The sequence below is a fragment of the Solea senegalensis genome, linkage group LG1 (assembly GCF_019176455.1).
Source record: "Solea senegalensis isolate Sse05_10M linkage group LG1, IFAPA_SoseM_1, whole genome shotgun sequence".
Lineage (NCBI taxonomy): Eukaryota > Metazoa > Chordata > Actinopteri > Pleuronectiformes > Soleidae > Solea > Solea senegalensis.
The window spans coordinates 1,837,536-1,855,940 of NC_058021.1; the positions used below are offsets into that span (position 1 = coordinate 1,837,536).

General features: G+C 39.1%; 2 protein-coding genes across 3 annotated transcripts; both read left to right on the forward strand.

Annotated features, from left to right (window-relative positions):
- Positions 1–366: 366 nt before the first annotated feature.
- flt3 (fms related receptor tyrosine kinase 3) lies at positions 367–12,921 on the forward strand. The gene is made up of 24 exons (XM_044032983.1): positions 367–448; positions 1,255–1,337; positions 1,635–1,786; positions 1,878–2,002; positions 2,104–2,215; positions 2,305–2,447; positions 2,530–2,699; positions 3,957–4,095; positions 4,189–4,366; positions 4,479–4,579; positions 4,908–5,025; positions 5,479–5,675; positions 5,761–5,873; positions 5,961–6,093; positions 7,806–7,910; positions 7,992–8,102; positions 8,938–9,097; positions 9,209–9,309; positions 9,430–9,545; positions 10,098–10,220; positions 10,302–10,413; positions 10,520–10,619; positions 11,532–11,637; positions 11,731–12,921. The coding sequence occupies exons 1-24, from the start codon at positions 439–441 to the stop codon at positions 11,944–11,946; spliced, it is 3,024 nt and encodes a 1,007-aa protein (XP_043888918.1). The 5' UTR covers positions 367–438; the 3' UTR covers positions 11,947–12,921.
- An 840-nt stretch (positions 12,922–13,761) lies between these two features.
- urad (ureidoimidazoline (2-oxo-4-hydroxy-4-carboxy-5-) decarboxylase) lies at positions 13,762–17,420 on the forward strand. 2 transcript variants are annotated; one of them, XM_044037933.1, is made up of 2 exons: positions 13,762–13,962; positions 16,774–17,420. In XM_044037933.1, exons 1-2 carry the CDS (start codon positions 13,788–13,790, stop codon positions 17,121–17,123), a joined length of 525 nt encoding a protein of 174 aa, XP_043893868.1. In that variant the 5' UTR covers positions 13,762–13,787; the 3' UTR covers positions 17,124–17,420. The 2 variants fall into 2 exon arrangements, with proteins under 2 accessions (XP_043893868.1, XP_043893857.1); XM_044037922.1 differs by lacking the exon at positions 13,762–13,962 and adding an exon at positions 16,190–16,635.
- The last annotated feature ends 985 nt before the right edge of the window (positions 17,421–18,405 follow it).

Consider the following 18,405-nt stretch of genomic DNA (forward strand, 5'->3'; position numbering starts at 1 on the left):
TTGAATTCACATTTTTTTTAAAAAATAGATTTCTTCGTATTTGTGGTAGGGTTTGAGTGGAATATAAAAGTATTTTGTAATCACTTTGACAAATATTTGTTGCCTGTACTTATCACTTTATTCTTTTTTAATTAGTCAGGCAAATAGGATTTGGATTTAATTCGCACTTTTTAAAATTTTAATTAGACAGACACTAAAACATCATACCCCAAACTGCAGCCTCTGTTTATTAAATTCTAACTTGATATCAAGTGCGCACGTGAAACTGCCTGTATGCGCTGTGACAGGGAGCAGCGAACGGAGAGGAGGGCGGGGCTTTTTTTAAAAAAAGTCAGTTTCCTGTTTCTCTTTAAGAGGTACCTGGTTGAGCCCATCAAAGTGTGACTCGGTTATGTGAGAGATAGAGAAGCATCAGTGCGGAGGCAGACACACGCAAACATGACTGCAGGTGAGTCTCATCTCACATTAAACCTATACGTTAAATATTGTAGGTAAAGTAACAAGCTCCAAACTATTACTATTGTTGTTTCACCTATTTTTTTACCACTTGGTCAACTGAAGAATAAACTTGAAATCATTATGAAGCTGCTGTGTTTGTTTAATTCACATTCTATAACAGAGTCGGATTAAATTTGACAAGTTTAAATGCATTGATTAGATTTTTTTCAGATCTTTTTTACTCATAAAACTATAGGTGTAGGGCAGTGTAGTGCTTTTATTTTTCTTTGAAGGAAGTGACTTTGACGTAGACCTTTTGTCAATTTTATTAATTTCTTTCCTCTGCTGTTGTGGGAATGAGACGTGCATCTCATATCTACACATTTATCTCTGGAAATTAGTTTAAAAAAACTGTATATTATTTGGCCCTCTAACTATGCAGTTCATTAGTTTTGAGAATTGTCACATATTTCTTTTTCACATTTGCATTTATGTTTTTGTTTTTAATGGCTTGAAATTAACAATAAGACAAACATTTTTAATGTGACTGTATTACACTAATGATAGCCTACAGTAATTTACAGTAATATTATCAAATGTTATTCCCTGGATACTGGAAATAATATGGTATTATTGTAATGTTATGTCCTTACAATACTGCTACCATTGTTATTAACAAACTGGAAATTGAATGAGAAATAAAATGGCATTAAGATAAAATGTGTCACAAATACCTTTTTTTTAAAAAAATGATAGCATTTACAAATGTATTCAATTTAAATGAACTCACATTCTTCTTTTTTCTTTTGTCTGTAGCTGTTCTCCTGCTCTGTGTTGTCGGGGTCGTCTGCTCGGACGTGGCGTCGGCACAGTCCCCGGCTTGTGAGCCCAGTCCTGAGGTATCTCTAATGTTAATGTTTGAACTGAACAGTGACCTGTCACACTTTTGCATTTCTGCAACATTACTGTCATTTGTTGGTCCGATCTTGTGAGTAAACATAGAATGAAAATTGAACTGTGTGCAAAGGGACTAGCTTTAACAACAGTGCAAGAGACAACATCTGCGAGGGAAATGATACAAACCCGACTGAAATGACTACTCTTTCGTTTCTGTTTTATTAGAACAGAAATTAGTGTTAACTGGTTTCGTGCCACCTCAGTTTGATGTGAGGTCTTTCTTTCTCTCTTTCTCTCAGGTGGCATGTTTTGCACCAGCCGATCATCTTAATGCATTTGGACCCGTCCCCCTGTCAGCGTGTGCTGGTCAGAAACTCATCATAACACTGGAGAGCTTCAGTGGACGCTCTGTGTGCCACTGGACCAGAGGAAAAGAGCCTGTAACGACAGTGTAAGTTACATTTCTTGTTTGCATCAATTCTCTCTAACCACTTTAAGTGATTAGGATCAATATTAGGATTCCCCCTCCCCCCACCAAACAGGAAAAATCAAAACACAATTGTCCTACCACAAGTTTCTGAGAGAGATTCTGGCGAGTACACGCTGAGCTGTGAGACAAGCAATGGGACCAGGTCTTCGATGCCTGTGTCCTTTCATGTCATCACAAGTAAGTATTAACACAACCTCAATTACCTAATTTATAGGACATGTAAATGAGGTAAACACAGTGGTAATCAAACTTGGTTAATCATTTTTATTTTTTTCTAGGTCGGCCCACAAAACCACAGCTGATGCTGAAGCTTGCAGCTGTCAGAAGAGCATCGTCTCTTTTCAAATGCGTCTCTGAGGGCTGCCCAAGGCCCACACTTCAGTGGTCTGGGTGAGAAAAGAAGAGGGTGTTTATGTGATCTAACAGTGCAGTACAGAGAATTATACTCTCATCATTTCTTCTCTTTTTTTGTGCTTCAGGACAAGTGTGAATACAGAAAACACAAAAAACAGTTGGGCGGCAGAGAGCACAATATCATCAACTGATTATCATGAGAAAGGCGTCATGTGCTGTGCTACTAACGCCCAAGAGGAACAGGAATGCTCTCAGCTTTATGACTATGGTAATTAAATATACCAAACACAGTATACAGCCAGGGGAAATGTTGTCTCAAACAGTTTAGTCAGGTGTGTTTGTGTTTTCAGATCTAGAAATTGATGGAATGCAAAGAGATGAGGTCTCTAACGTGACTCTGAGCCCCGGTCAGTCGTTACTGCTCCGCTGCAGAATACAACAGTACGCAGGTCCAGCTGTTGTGTGGGAGAAAGTTGGCAAAACGCTGGATGTGTTAGCGTGCTCCTCAGACGAAAAGAAGGTACTATCATTTTCTTAATTTAATAATTTTATTGATTAGTTACATTTACTTGCGTTACTGTAATTGAGTATGTATTTATGTACTTTAATCTTTAACATTTTACTTTAAAATCTTACTTTAAAACATACTTACATACAGTAAGTACTGTACTAAGTGATGATGACAGGTGAGTGATGAGGATAGATGAAAGATGAAGACATGTAAACATTGAGGGCAGATGAATGATGAGGACAGGTGAGTAATGAGGACAGATGAATGATGAGGACAGGTGAGTAATGAGGACAGATGAATAGAGGACAGGTGAGTAATGAGGACAGATGAATGATGAGGACAGGTGAATGATGAGGACAGATGAATGATGGGGACAGGTGAGTGATCAGGACAGGTGAATGATGATGGGACAGGTGAATGAAGATGGGGACAGGTGAGTGATGAGGACAGGTGAATGATGGGGACAGGTGGATGATGAGAACAGGTGAATGATGGGGACAGGTGGATGATAAAGGACAGGTAAATGATGAGGACAGGTAATTGGCGATAATTAAGGTCCCAGAGTGAGTGACATTTGTAACCTTTGACCCATTTTGACTGATACATGTTGTACATGTTTATTTTATTCAGTCAGCACTTTAGTTTGTAAAGTTTTGCCTAATTAAAAACAATTCAACAACCTTAACCAAGTAACTTTTAATTAAGACCAGTACTTTTACTTGTGGGCCACACGGTGGTGTAGTGGTTAGCACTCTCGCCTTGCAGCGAGAAGACCCGGGTTCGAGCCCCGGTTGGAACAAGGGCCTTTCTGCATGGAGTTTGCATGTTCTCCCCGTGTGTGCGTGGGTTCTCTCCGGGTTCTCCGGCTTCCCCCTACAGTCCAAAAACATGCAGTGTGGGGATTAGGTAAATTGGACACTCTAAATTGACCGTAGGAGTGAGTGTGAGAGTGAATGGTTGTTTGTCTCTAGTTGTGTGTGGCCCTGCGATGGACTGGCGAACTGTCCAGGGTGTACCCCGCCTATCGCCCGATGTAGCTGAGATTAGCACAGCACCCCCCGCCTCCCTCTGGTGGAGGATAAAGCGGTTAGATGATGACTGACTGACTGACTTTTACTTGTACTTCAGTAAAATGTTATCAAAATAGTGGAGTTTTTACTTGATTAGAATATTTCAGTACTCTTTCTTTCCACCTCTGTCCATCCATACATAGGTATGAATCAAAAATACGGCCATCACCATTTATGTCATATGTTTTATATACAGATCTGCATCAAACAGGACAGGCATTTTAAATCTTCTATGACGTACCTATTAATCAAATCAGTCACTGCGGAGGACAGTGGAACCTACACCTGCAGGAGTCCAAAAAACAAAACTAAGTCTGTTCATGTCCACGTCCAGGGTTTGTAGATTTAAATGACTTTTGAGTTTTTCCAAAATCTTGTTTGTATTATTTGTAGTTCTAAGTTCTGAGTTTGTTCTCATTTTGCCTCAGCCAAAGGTTTTCTCTCTGTCCAGCTGAGTAAGAGCAAGATCGTTGCAGCTCAGAATGCATCCAGCTCCTGTCTGCAGGCCAGTGTCTCCTACCACCCTGTGCTCCAGCACTGCTCCTGGGAGGCTCCCAATAAAACCATTACCAAATGCATTAGGGACAAGTGGGTAACAAAGCACAGGTAAATTCTGCACGGTGATGTTTCTAAATCAGTTACTATGTAAAAACTTTTGATATATTATGGGTACGGCGTTAAATAGACATAACATTTGAATTGGGACGTTGTTTTTCAGGACTGTGAAACTATGCAATCAACTCAAAACCGGAGATTACAAGTTACACTTGGAGGCCGGAGGACATAAGGAAACAAAGACTGTATCAGTGTGTGTTGTCGGTAAGAGATTCCTTTAATAACGTGACCCTTGCACAATTATCCATCCATCCATCCATTTTCTACCGCTTTATCCTCCACATGAGGGGACAGTTCGCCAGTCCGTCGCAGGGCCACATGTAGTGACAAACAACCATTCACTCTCACACCAACAATCAATTTAGAGTGACCTAATCCCCATATTGCATGCTTTTGGACTGTGGGAGGAAACCAGAGAACCTGGAGAAACGCACACGGGGAGAACATGCAAACTTCAACCGGGTCTTGACCCTGTGTCATCTTCTACATTTCAAAAGGCACACCTCTCTAAATCCACTTTATTTCATTTCAGACAAGCCGAAGTTCAGTTTTGACGTCAACTACACTAATGACGTCCTCACCATTGTGGTTGTGAGTCTTGTGCCAGCGAATTACACCTGGATGGTTTGTTCCTCTTCACATAACGACAGGTATGATGACTGTCCGAGTCTTCGAAACCCTTTCCGTTACATAGTTTAGAACACAGAGCATTTCAGCTGCTTTTTTTTTCATTACTATGTTTAACCGCACAGAAGGTATAAGAAATGTGCAATACAGAGTGTCTTATATACATTTTCTTTTAATTTTCATCAACTACAACAAACACTAGCAAAAAAGTAACGCTAAAAGAAAAACGCTCTATTTTGTGACTCCTGCAACAGTTATTGCTACTTTATATCGCGACAAAAAATGTGACTCAACAACACATAAGAAAACTCACTTTTTAAAGCCTGAATATGTGACCTATAAACACACAGCCCCAGGATGTCCATATAAGGAGTTGTGTATTATTCCCATTACCGAGGGTGCACCTGCGGCACAGATCTGCGCCGCCTGAGCACTAAGGGTTAAATAAGAGAGAGATTTTGCGCTCTCTGTTTCAGCTGTGACACAGATTCCTCCTGGACAGGAATCTCACACACCTTCCACACAGACTCTGACGTCTCCTGCAACAAAACGTTGAAGAGCTCGCTGAGGAGAGAGCAGGCAAACGGGCCCCATTTAAAGTTCTGCCTCACCAACTCAGTCGGGTCTTGGTGTTACGTACTATACTACCCACCTGTGCCCCAGACCTCCACAGGTAGCGAGATCTAGTTCACGTTTACAAAACGATTGAATTAAGTTGTGTAAAAGTGTTTCTTCACTCATCACATTATTGTCTGCAGGCACTCAAAACGGGGACAACAACAGCGCGATGCTGCTGAAAGTGGGCAGCATCTTGCTGCTTCTGGCTTTGTCGGTTGTCACCATGGCGCTCATGTACTTTGTCAAAAAGAAGGTAAAAAATATTTTTTACGCTATAAAAACAAAAAAACCAATGGAATAATGACGAAGAAGTAACTGCGACTAATTTCACGTCCAATAGAAACCCCAGTATCAGCCACAGCTGCAGATGATCCAGATGGTCGGACCCAACGACAACGACTACATTTACATCAACTTTAAGGACTTTGAGTACAACCAGAAATGGGAGTTTCCCAGAGAGAACCTGGAACTGGGTATGAGTTACAGCCGCATGACACCATGCTACGTCATCACTTCATATGTCTATTTATGGCTTATTTTAAAGAGACCGATATAGTCCCTAGATGAAGAGAGATCAGTTTAGTTTAAATTAACAAAAAAAATATTTAATATCAACACAAAATTGTCCAGGTCTTGAATAGGAGCAGTGATAAGGAGCAGAAAAAAGAAGAATCTTATTTAGTCTGGCCCCCTGTATTCCAAGTAATCAATTTACATGGTATATAAAAACAAAATGACAATAATATACACACAATAAAATGAGTAATTAAAATGGTTATAGTCCAAAACAGCGACTCATTTCCTGTACGACAAAAGATTTAAAAAAGTAGAGATAAAACGGAATTTTGAGTCACGAAAATAATTCAGATTAGACCTGATAACAAGTTTGTTGCTGATTTGGTCACTTTAAGGAAATTTCTGATGACATGGTCGTGCGTTACAGGACGTTCACAGACAGACAATGTAAAAAAAAATTAAAACAACTGTGTGAATAAAGGATGTTTTATAGAATGAAACTTTACCGTTGCCAGTTGAGGTTGCTGTGGTTTATACCCTGTGCAGCTCTGTGCGTATTTGAATGTGTTTCCAGTGGAGTTTTAAGAAGCAGGACCCTTTAAAGTAATTTTAATACAGAGATGTAAAAAGAATTTGCATTACTTAAAACTTGAGTGTTTGCTGAATATGCAATTGTCGCAGTCTGCTTTCAATCCAAGATCAGATCATAAACTGAAGGAAAAGAAATAAATACTCACTTAAAGGCAAAAGTACAAAGGCACGATAAGTTACTGTTATTGTATGTTTTTGTCACTTCTTTTGAGTTTTATCCCAGTTTTAGCATTTATGGTTTTATCTAAGCTTCCTCTTTTTGTTAACTATTTGCATAGTTATTATTTCACTAGTTTTTACACAATGTAATTTTATCTTTTAACTTCTTTTAAATTTTATATGTGATTATCTATTAATTGGCATTGATCTTATATCTGTTGTTCTCATTAGTTTTGATCTGGCATTCAGATATTTTTTAATTATTAATTTTATTATTATTATTGTTGTTCTGTATTCCTATTCTGTGCTCCCTTTCATCTGAAAAGCACTGTGCACTTAAACGCATAAACGGTGCTGACATTCATGCTACTACTGCAACAAAACAAAACAAAAAAAGCATTTGTTTAGTATATTAATATTATTTCTAAAAGGTTATCACGTTGTCTCCTTTAGTTTAGTTCAGTTTCCCTCAACTGAAACAACCCCTGGACACTGTGTGGCATTTCCTGTGATATAATCATATTTATATTAAAATAGTGTTAAATTGTGTAATAGTGACTGTAACTACAGGCAGTGGTTTATCGAGGTATAGACCTTTGAATTTGACTATACTGTAAGGTTAGTGTAAGACAGGGGTATCAAACATAAGGCCCACGGGCAAAAACCCTGCCTACCAGTGGGTCTAATCTAATCTAATCATAATGTGACATATTATATTTTTCAGTTAATGCATAATATTGTTGAAATTCCACTTGTTTTTCCCAGGATATTTCCGGCTATTTTGTTAAAAAGATGCTTCATTTAACGTTAATTGTTGTTCATAGGTTATTATGTTATTATTAGTCTGGTCCGGCCGCTGAACTAAAAATGAGTCGGTCAAATGAAAGCATGCACAAGGTCTTACGTGTGTCTTCTGCAGGTAAGGAACTGGGCTCTGGGGCTTTCGGGATGGTGGTCCAAGCGACCGCCTATGGCATCAACAAGCCTGGAGTGTCACAGCAGGTGGCTGTAAAAATGCTGAAAGGTCAGTGTTTTCATGTATTCAGTAGAGTGGATATAGTGTAGGGTTCGTGTTCTGACCTCGTCACTGTTTGACGCCCAACAGAGAAACACCAGACAGTGGAGAAGGAGGCGCTGATGTCGGAGCTGAAGATGGTGACTCACATCGGTCACCACACCAACATCGTGAACCTGCTCGGGGCGTGCACAGAAACAGGTGACAAATCACACACGCATGACAAGTCACTGACGGGTCACCATGAGATGACCTGTCTGGAGTCAGTGATGAGTTAAGTTGAAAAGCTTTACTGAAGACAGCTCAGATCCGAGGAGAACTGAGACAATGCCAGACACGAACAAGGAGATTTTAAGAGTTGGGCATTCTCTGCCAGTGAATCTTAGAGTTAAAGTTTATCTCTAGTTTGGAGGAGAGACTTCAGGTCAAGAAGTCTGGTGAGTTGACTTTGGGGACCTTGAGCACTGTGAAGTCAGGTTATCGGCCCTTTGCTCCAGTGTAGTTAGGTACAACAAAGATATAATGAGGAACACTGTGTAGACAAATGATGGATGCCACAGAGGCAAGTTCAAAGCCCTGTCCCTCGACTGTAAGTCACGACGGACTAAGATTCCAGCACTCAGTCACTCCTGTTTGTTACATTTTGAATATTTCCATGGGTTTACCATGCTGTCAGGCAGAGCCTTTACACACACACACAAGCACTGTACAGTAAACCTTTGGCTGTATTTCAAACATAGTGCACAGTTAGGGGTCGTCCACATCTTCTCCACATTTTATTTTCATGAAATGAAGCGTGCACAAATCAAAGAGGGGTTTTTATGACTCCCAAAACCTTGCAAAACACAGTCTTCTCCTGTCTCCCTCTCTACACTGAACTCTAACTGTACAAGCACCTTCAAAAAGAAAACCTGAAATATCAGTATATTCAGTTAATTTGTTTACATTTACAGGACGTACGTATGTTTAGCTGAGTTGTTACTGACTTATTGACTTAACCCCCAAGTGTTAATGATTGTATACTTCCCCCCTGTAGGACCCATATACCTGATTTTCCAGTACTGCTGTTATGGAGACCTGCTGAACTACCTGAAGAACAACAGCGAGCGCTACCACAAGTCTGTGACTGACGCGTTCAACAAAGACCGCTTCAGCAGCCTCTACCACAACCTGCCGCCTCAGGGGTCCGGCTCCAGGTGGGGCCACGTGCAAACAGACAAGCACGGGTTTATTGTGAGAGTCTGCTTTTAACGTTTCACTTTAAACTCACATCACAGTGTTTTTGTTTGTGTTTTTTTTTTTTCCAGGGAGCTACAAACACTGGACAATTATGTGCCCATGTACCACGCGGCCACCAGGGGGCAGGAGGACATCGCCCTACTTGCCAGTGACATAGATGTCTATGAAGGTATAAGACAAATATTAGACAGACAGACAGACAGACAGACAGATAGATAGAACATGAAGTGATCCCTCTAATCTATGTTGATCGATACCTGACTCTTTTTTCTTTTCCCTGCAAAATCAGAGATGTTTGGAAAGCTGGACGATCAGACACAGGACCTGCAGACCCTGACCTTTGATGACCTGCTGAGCTTCGCCTTACAAGTGGCCAAAGGCATGGAGTTCCTCTCCTCCAAGAATGTAAGAAGCAAACACATCGAAACACTGGTGTTCATTTCTTTGATAAAGATAACTGTTAAGTGCTCAACCTTTGGAAAATGTACAGTTTTTCATTGTTTAAAAGACATTAATGGACCATAAAGACATTAGCGCAGCAGTTCTCTGCCCTCACTCTCTCTGTTGAACGAAAACAATAGGTTTGTTTGAGAAGAGTAGCTCACCTTGGCTGTTTGGCTTCCCTGTACCGGAGGAAATGATCCACACAGGCGCGGTTATCTTCAACGTCAGCTCCACTTTCAGTTGTCTTTACGTTGTGAGGCCTTTTTTTTTTTAACATTCCGACAGCCAGCTGCTGTCTGCTCACACTGCTCACATCCTGTGTGTCAGACAACAAACCAAAACATGAACAGAGTTCAATTTAACATGTTTCCTTAATCTGTGATGACATAATCTGGTCATTTTACGCCATAAGTCATTTCTTATCCACCTTCTTATCACAGTTTAATTTGGTTTAAAACAGTCAGACTAAGAAGATTCTGCGTGTGGTGTGAGTAAATAAATGTGTATGTGCAGTGTATCCACAGAGATTTGGCCGCTCGCAACGTGTTAGTGACTAAAGGTCGCCTGGTGAAGATTGGCGATTTCGGACTGGCCCGGGACATCAACAACGACAGCAACTACGTCGTGAGAGGAAATGTATGAGACATCGTCATGACAGTGACACACAGAAATCCTCGTATCATGACGTGACGTGGTTTCTGTTCGACTGTCTCTCAGGTCCGTTTACCGGTCAAGTGGATGGCACCAGAGAGCATTTTCCAGGGCTTGTACACCATGAAGAGCGATGTTTGGGCCTATGGCATTCTGCTCTGGGAGATTTTCTCACTTGGTAGCTTTTACTTTACTGAGCAGTATTTGTCTGCGCACAGCAGCACATAACAGTTGTTATTGTAAAATAACAATGTTAAATCTCCCTTTTTCCTTGTGGTTTTCAGGCGTCACGCCGTATCCTGGGATGAAGGTGGATCACACGTTCTACTCAATGATTGAGAGAGGATTTAAGATGGAGTGTCCGTACTATTCCAACATGTCTGTGTAGGTATCCCACTGTTTCTCTCATTAATGAAGATGTACATGCATATGTTTACTTTATTAGAATTTCTATTTTCTGCTAAATACAATTGCCGTGGGACTTTTTTATGCAGCATAATTAAATTTGATTTGTATATATATTTATACAGTGCTTAACAAATGTATTAGACCACCACCTAAAGCCACAGCTGCTCTAAATTAAGAGCATTGGTAATTATCAAAATCATATTTTATGTTTCTGTAATGGTTAATACACCAGTACACAAAAAATGATCATTTTTAATGCTAAAATATAACCTGAGGTAAAAAATAGTAAAGCACATTAATATTTCTTTAGTAAGATGTCAAATTATATTTTTTTACTTTAGAAAAATGTGTTTTAGTGGTTGAATGTTATGCTTGGGTGAATTCGTCTTTAGTTATTTGCCACAAAAATAACAATAACTATAATTAATTATATTATAATAAACTATAATTAATTATAATTAAGAAATTAAGAATAAAGAAATGTGTGGCCACAAAATACTAATTTGTGGCCAAAAAGTACAAATTTGTGGGCACAAAATACTAATTCGTACTCACGAAATAGGTATAATGTCCATCTATCCATCTCCATTTATTTCAGTAATTATACACTTATACAAATATAGTTATAGTAGTAAATTTTGTTTCAGCCATTGACCCTTCCTAAATGTTACACTCTGGATCTCTAAGAAATGCACAATCCTTCTTATGATACACATTATTATCAAAAACCTGTTTCATATTGTCTGTTTCCCAGACCAAACAAATGCAGTCCTTCAGCTTCCTATGCCTTTTAGATATTCCTGATTGAACATCTTCATGGACCTGTGGTCCTTGTAGTTACCATAGTGATGCACAGATCTCCCATGTGCTTGTTTTCGTCTTCTCCAGGTACGATATGATGTGCAAGTGTTGGTCTCTGGAACCGTGCGACCGCCCGTCTTTCTCCAAACTGGTGTCCTTCATGTGTGACCAGCTGACGGACAGAGAGGAGAAGGTGAGTCTGTGTAGAACAAGGTCAAACACAAGCACAGGTGAAGCTCCATTCCATTTTCCAACCTCTTTCTAACCAACATTCCCACTTTTCTAGCTCTACCACAACATGCTCGACCAAGCGTCTGGCGACTACCAGAACGCCCCGGACACTTTGGACATCGCGGCCTTGGCGAAGCAGGACGTGAACAAGACACAGTCTTCCAACGATTACTGTCAAACCCGCGCAAGTGAAGAAAGCAAAGTGGAAGTGTTCGATGCTGATGCTGTGGCCGCTGAGGAGGAACTTATGAAGCCATCTGATGGAAAGTGATCACCTATAACCAGCCTTGTATAAAGTATCTTACGAAGTTGCAGTCACTTTTTATAATATTACTTAAGTAAAAGCCTTAAAGTATATGACATTTACTGTATTAAAGTATCAAAAGTCATTTTCTGATATAAAATGTACTTAAGTTTTAGGAATAAATGTATTTTTTAAAAAGTGAGGAGTTATGATTGAGAGATGATGGCTCAGTGGTGAGTTGTCTTTCTACTAGACGGTTGTGGGTTCAATTCCTGACTCTGCTAGTCCATATGTGTCACTTAACCCCAAGTTGCAGGGTGTGAAAGACATGTGAAGCGGAAAAAATGTAGTGTAAAGCAGCGCTATAGAAATACAGACCATAATACCAACTTCTATCTTCTTCTGATTTTATTTGGTAGTAACGAGTAACAAAGAGAGTTGAGAGGAAATGTAGTGGAGTAAAAGTAAAAAGTTACAAGAAATATAAATAACAAAGTAAAGTACAGATACGTGAATTTTGTATTTAAATACAGTGTTTGTACTTTACAACACTGCCCACAACTAAATCAGTGTTGCTGTTCAAACTGTGTTATCAACTGTTTGTTTTTAAAAAGCACTTGTTTCTTTGTCATTGGTGGATTTATATAACATACGTTGTCATTACATCAGGGATCTGGATCTGGATGTGGATGTGGATGTGGATGTAAATACAGTATTTTTTTAATCATGATTTATTGTGCAGCTCAGTGGAAAAAAAAGTGTCATAAAAGACATGTAAGCTATGACTTTTATCTGCATTAGATACTGGAGTGACTGATCAACAATATGAAAAATACTGTATATCCCTGTTGTTGTTATACATCAAGTATTTTAAAGAGAATTCCAATATTTCAGCTACAATCCAGTTTTGTATACGTTTCTATATACAATACAGTATTCTTTACATTTAAGCTTAGTATTAAAATGACAACCAATCATTGCAATAAAGGTTTGTTACTTTTACTTTGCAGATGTTTTGTCTTTTTTACTTTTGACCTATAAATTTATTCTGTTAATTTAAGAAATGTCTAAAAGTCTATCATTTTAGAAACATGCGTTCTTGTATTCACTTTTGTGATATATTCTGGAAACTGTCTGTAATTTGCATATCTTTCTGCTAAATAAAATTGCAGTGGGACTTTTTTATGCAGGACTATGTTATCGTATCTTATCTTATCTTATAAATAAAAACAGTTAACTGCAGATCAGAATTTTATGAAGGAGTATCAGGGCCAACCTGAAAAGAAAAAAATGTTTAATCTATCGAGAATAAAGTTGTAATATTAAAAATGTCATAACATTACAAGAATAAAGTCATATTAATAATAATAATAATAATAATAATAATAAGAAGAAGAAGAAGAACTCCTTCAGTTTCAATAGGGTTGTATGCACCTACGAACCCTAAATATTATGACAATAAAGTCGTAATATTATGAGAATAAAGTTGTAACATTATGAGAATAAAGTTTTAATATTACAAGATTTTGTAATATTATTTAATTTAATAAATATCGCAATATTATGACTTTATTCTTGTAATATTATGACTTTATTCTCGTAATATTAGATTTTTTTGTAATTGTTGTAATTGTGCGTAGAATTCAAACATGAATCGGTTTGTAAAATTTGCCACAAACGTTTGTCACAAGGTATCTTTTAAAGATGCGATTTAAGCATCAGACGCTCAGGAATAAAAAATCCACCGCCACAGACCTTCAGGGGTTTGTTCTTGTGTCCAACAGAGCGTTAACCTTTGCTGCAGAGGATTGTACAAAGGTCAACAAAGACTGTGACTGTGACTGTGTGCAGCTGCTACACAGAGAAACATGGACATCAGCGCAGTAAACGCTCTTGCATACGAGGAGTTTGAGAAGATTTTTGGCAACGTGGTGGAGAAATGTCCCATTGTAGCAGCTGCTGTGTGGTCACAGTGTCCTTTTAAGAGTTTGACTGCTTTGGAAGACGCCATTTTTGAGTTTATTGACACTCTGCCAGAATCAGGTGAGACTATTTTATCACCTTTTTATGTCATTAAGCTCTTTTAAAGTTTTTATGTCACCTGTGTGCAGTGACGTTTACAGACATTTTATCACGTCATGTGTGTCCAGGTAAAGAGGGCTCCCTCAGGTGTCATCATTTTTTTATCCAGCAGATGGTGGCATTGTTCACTGATTATATGATTCCCGTAAGTGCAGATAAAGTGTTTCAACTGATTTTTACTGAGAACACAGAGCATTTAGGCTGCTTTTTTTCCATTACTATGTTAAATACAGAGGCTATAAGAATGTGAAATATAGAGTGACCTCCTTTTTTTTTCAACTAACCCTATTATATAAACACACCTTCAGACTTTACAAAAATATTTTAAAATCAGATTGAATATGTTAAATTTGCAAATACTTCACAGTTAAAGGTTCACTTGGCTCAGTTTTATCTCTTACCTGTACAATTAGCTACTAAAAAAATGCAATATAAAATGAATCATAACTTTGACTCAACAACAGATAAGTAGACTTTGTAAAGTCTGAAGATGTGACCTATAAACACACACCCAGCCCAGGATGTCCATAGAACGAGTTGTGTATTATTCCCATAGTAATTTACCAAGGGTGCACATCTGTGTCGCGTGAGCACTAAGGGTTAATATTGAAATGAAACTTGTAGTCTTTTTTCACATCAGAATCCAACTGAGATTTGAAGAGAACATGGAGAAGTCTTTAAGTCAGGTCTTTAGTTATTAAAATTGATCAAAATGGAGACTTTGTGAGGTAGGAAATCACATTTTGGTGCTTTTCACTACGTTGTACCACCTCGCCTCACCACTCTACACAGTTTGGTTGGTTTTCCATTATTATAGTACCTTTCCAACATGGGCTGCATGAAACTGCCGTGACTTTGTTTCATACACAACACACACCAATTAGTGACTAGTGACTTTTAAAGCAGTTGTTTTTTTATTGTAACTGAAACATTAGAATCAGTTAATTAAAAAAGATTTGTTCAGTACTTTCTCCATGACCGGAGCACAGACCCCATCTGACACAGTCACTGAACTGAAATGCAGAGGCAGGGGTCGTGATGAGGCTCTTCGCTCACGATCGCCGGCTTTCAGCAGTGCTGTCACTAAATACACCAGACTCCCCTGTTAAATATCGACATTTTAGACATTTCCTTTGCTAAATGTTGCAGATCAATGCACGATTTCAGGATTTTTAAGTCTTTTTAAGAACTGATCTACAGTTCGGCATTGTTCAATTTGATTCTTGTCGGATGTCGCACTCATGACTCTTCCAGTGACAACACTCTCTGACCAATCCCTGACTGGCTGTCTGACGGCATCACGCATAGTATCGCCTCAGCTCGCTTGGAACCAGGTACTATCACTAATGGAAAAGCAAAATATCCGTGCCGTGCCAGGACCATGTAGAGGAAAAGCGGCATAAGAATCCACATTCTGAATTTACCTCTTCAAAGAAATTAATTCACAGACTTTATAAGTGTGTCACTTTGTCAGGGGTGTTGCAACAAGAGGGTACTGCCTGGGGCCTTGAACTGAGAGGAGGCCCCTGAGAACAGCTGATGACAGTACAATATTTTGACAGAACCCTCTGAAATTTCATTATCACATAATGTGCGGAATACGGAAATATTCTACTCAAGTAAAAAGTACCGCTATTTTGATAACATTTGACTTAAGTACAAGTAGAATTACTGGTCTAAAAATGTACTCAAGTTAAAAAGTGTAAGTTAAAATAAAATGTACTCGTCGTCAAAAGGACAAGGGGACACAAATCTCACATGAATCGTTTTTAATTAAAGGCAAACCGTAACAAATTAAAGTGCTGACAAAATAAAATATGTAAACCGTATGCAATTCAGTCAATGTCACTCAATGACCTCAATTAACGCCAATTCACCTGTCCTCATAGTTCACCTGCCCTCATCGTTCACTTGTCCTGATCGCCCACTGCCAACGTTTCTGGTGTGAGATTTTTCTTCTTTTTTTTTAATTTAGGCCACCATTTTTTTTTTACTGAGTAACAGATGTGAATTAAAATTAAAAGTACAGTAAATTCCAAAAGAGTTAAGAATAAGTAAAATTGACTGACTTTAAAAAAGTACAAGTACACAAAAAACCTACTCAATTACAGTAACACAAGTAAATGTAAGTCATTGCTTTCCACATCTGGTAGCAATGACACCATGGAGAACTGCCAGGGGCCCCCAAATGCCCTTAAACCGCCCCTGAATTTTTGCGTGCACTTTATTTACATTTAAACGAATCAAGGATGAGGGCGTGATCTATACCTAACTACATGCAGTGTCTAGAAACAGCAGAGTACAGCATTCCTGTCAAATAAGCCTGAGGGGTTTGTGTATTTTACCTCACACAAGCTATCACACAGCAGCGAAGGCTGCTGTCTCTGATCGACCGGCACAGTAACTTTGTTTCTTAACCAGTGTTAAGAACTTCGTAAACTTTAGAACAGCAGGACAGAATGGACATGAACGCGGTAAACTCTCTTCCTTTCGAGGATTTTGTGAGAATATTCGGGAATGTGGTGGAGAAGTGTCCAATGATAGCAGCCGCGGTGTGGTCGCAGCGTCCCTTCGCGAGTTTCCTCGCTCTGGAAACCGCGATAAGTGATTTCATTGACGCTCTGCCAGAGTCAGGTGAGAAGAAATGACCTGTGAAGTATCTGTCAAGGTTTGGTGTTTCTGTTTTGTTTCAAGTTTGGGAGGGACCGCTGTGCGTAATGGCGCAGCTATGCGCCAAACTGAGCGTAGTAATCAATCCTCATGTGTGTCCAGGTAAGGAGGGCATCCTCAGATGTCACCCGGACCTCGCGGGCAGAGACCTCCAAATGGGCACTCTGACCCAGGAGTCGCGCGAGGAGCAGAGCCGAGCCGGACTGGACGCGTTGGAGTCCGCGGAGAGAACGCGCATGGCCCAGCTCAACGAGGAGTACAAGGCGCGTTTCGGGTTCCCGTTCGTCATCTGCGCTCGGATGAACGACAAAGCGAACATTCTACGGCAGCTGTCCGAGCGCTGCCAGAGCGAGCGCGCGGCGGAGAGAGCACGCGCCGTCGAGGAGGTGAAGAAGATCTGTCACCTGCGTCTCCAGGGCCTCGTGCGCACTGACGCTCCAAACAAGCTGTGATTCCTCAGGTTCCCCTGTTCCTGCCAGACCTGTAGCTACATGATTATATGTTTAATTTTAAATGTGTAGTCAGTTTACTCTTCATTTATCATATTGTATGTTATTTTTGTAAAATATCCATATTATTGTCTGGAATATCAACATTTGGGATTTTGTTGTTGAATAAAATACAGTGGTATCATGAAGTTAATCCCATATTGTCCCTATAGGAAAGAAAGGAGTGCCAAACAAAACTCAGTCATGATTAAATATGTACACACAATAAAATGTGAATACAATTAAAACACTCAGGCTCTATGGCTAACTTGATTTTTTGGTGTCTATACAATTCAGTGAGAAATGTGCTGATAAGCATGCGATAGAGTGATGTCTTAAATATTGAGATGAAATTAAATTGTTTCAACAATCCAAATAATGACTTGGAGAGGATAGAGACGTCTTTCATTCACATTAAAATATTTCAACCACACAAAATGCGTATTTTTTGCGATAGGAAATTATTATGCTTGAATCAACCGAACAAGTCAGCAGAACTAAAAAAAAACTAAGGGCAATCAGTTTCCAGCTTTGAGTTTGTAGAGCTTAAACACTTTGTTACATATTATCTGATTACATAAAAATTACAACTAAGCAAACTCAAGTGTCTCATGTTAGCAGAGCTCAAACATTTGAAGCTGGTGATACATGAGCTCTTTTATTAGCTTAAAATAAAATGAAGTGAGTCAACTATAAATGTTTAAGCTCTGGTAAAACTTGACTTTTGAGTTGGTTTAATCTTTCAATTTAATCTTTCACTTTTGTGAAGTATACCTTTTTGACTTCCGCTAACTTAAATTGTGTTCATGTTGTTGTGTTTTCTGTTAATAATGTTGTGTTTTCTGCTTTTGTCGTGTTTTCCGTTAATGTCGTTGTGTTTTGAGTTAATGTTGTGTTTTAAGTTAATGTCTTTGTTTTTTCCTTTCTGTGGTGGTGATTTGCACTTCAGGGCCACCATAGAGTCTCCTCTCCTAAATGTGTCAAGCCCCTTGTGAAGCCATTGTCAGGACCGTAAATGTGTGTTAATTTTCAAAATAAAAACACACACACACACACACACATACTAGCAGTCAAACATTTGGACACACCTTTCCATTTACTTGAATGAGGAAGTGTGTCCAAACTTGTGACTGGTAGTGTGTGTATAGATACATGTACATGTTTGCTCCCAAAATGAGATACTGTGTGTTACAACACAAAATACATACAATTATGTTGTCAGGGGTGCTGCAACATAGTGGATCAA

Bases quoted from the DNA above. Each gene is read 5' to 3' on its own strand.
- urad (XM_044037933.1), top strand. From the start codon at position 13,788: ATGGACATCAGCGCAGTAAACGCTCTTGCATACGAGGAGTTTGAGAAG. The intron at 13,963-16,773 runs GTGAGACTATTT...ATGTGTGTCCAG, and splicing joins TGACACTCTGCCAGAATCAG to GTAAGGAGGGCATCCTCAGA.
- flt3 (XM_044032983.1), top strand. The intron at 4,096-4,188 runs GTTTGTAGATTT...ATTTTGCCTCAG, and splicing joins TGTTCATGTCCACGTCCAGG to CCAAAGGTTTTCTCTCTGTC. The intron at 11,638-11,730 runs GTGAGTCTGTGT...CCACTTTTCTAG, and splicing joins TGACGGACAGAGAGGAGAAG to CTCTACCACAACATGCTCGA.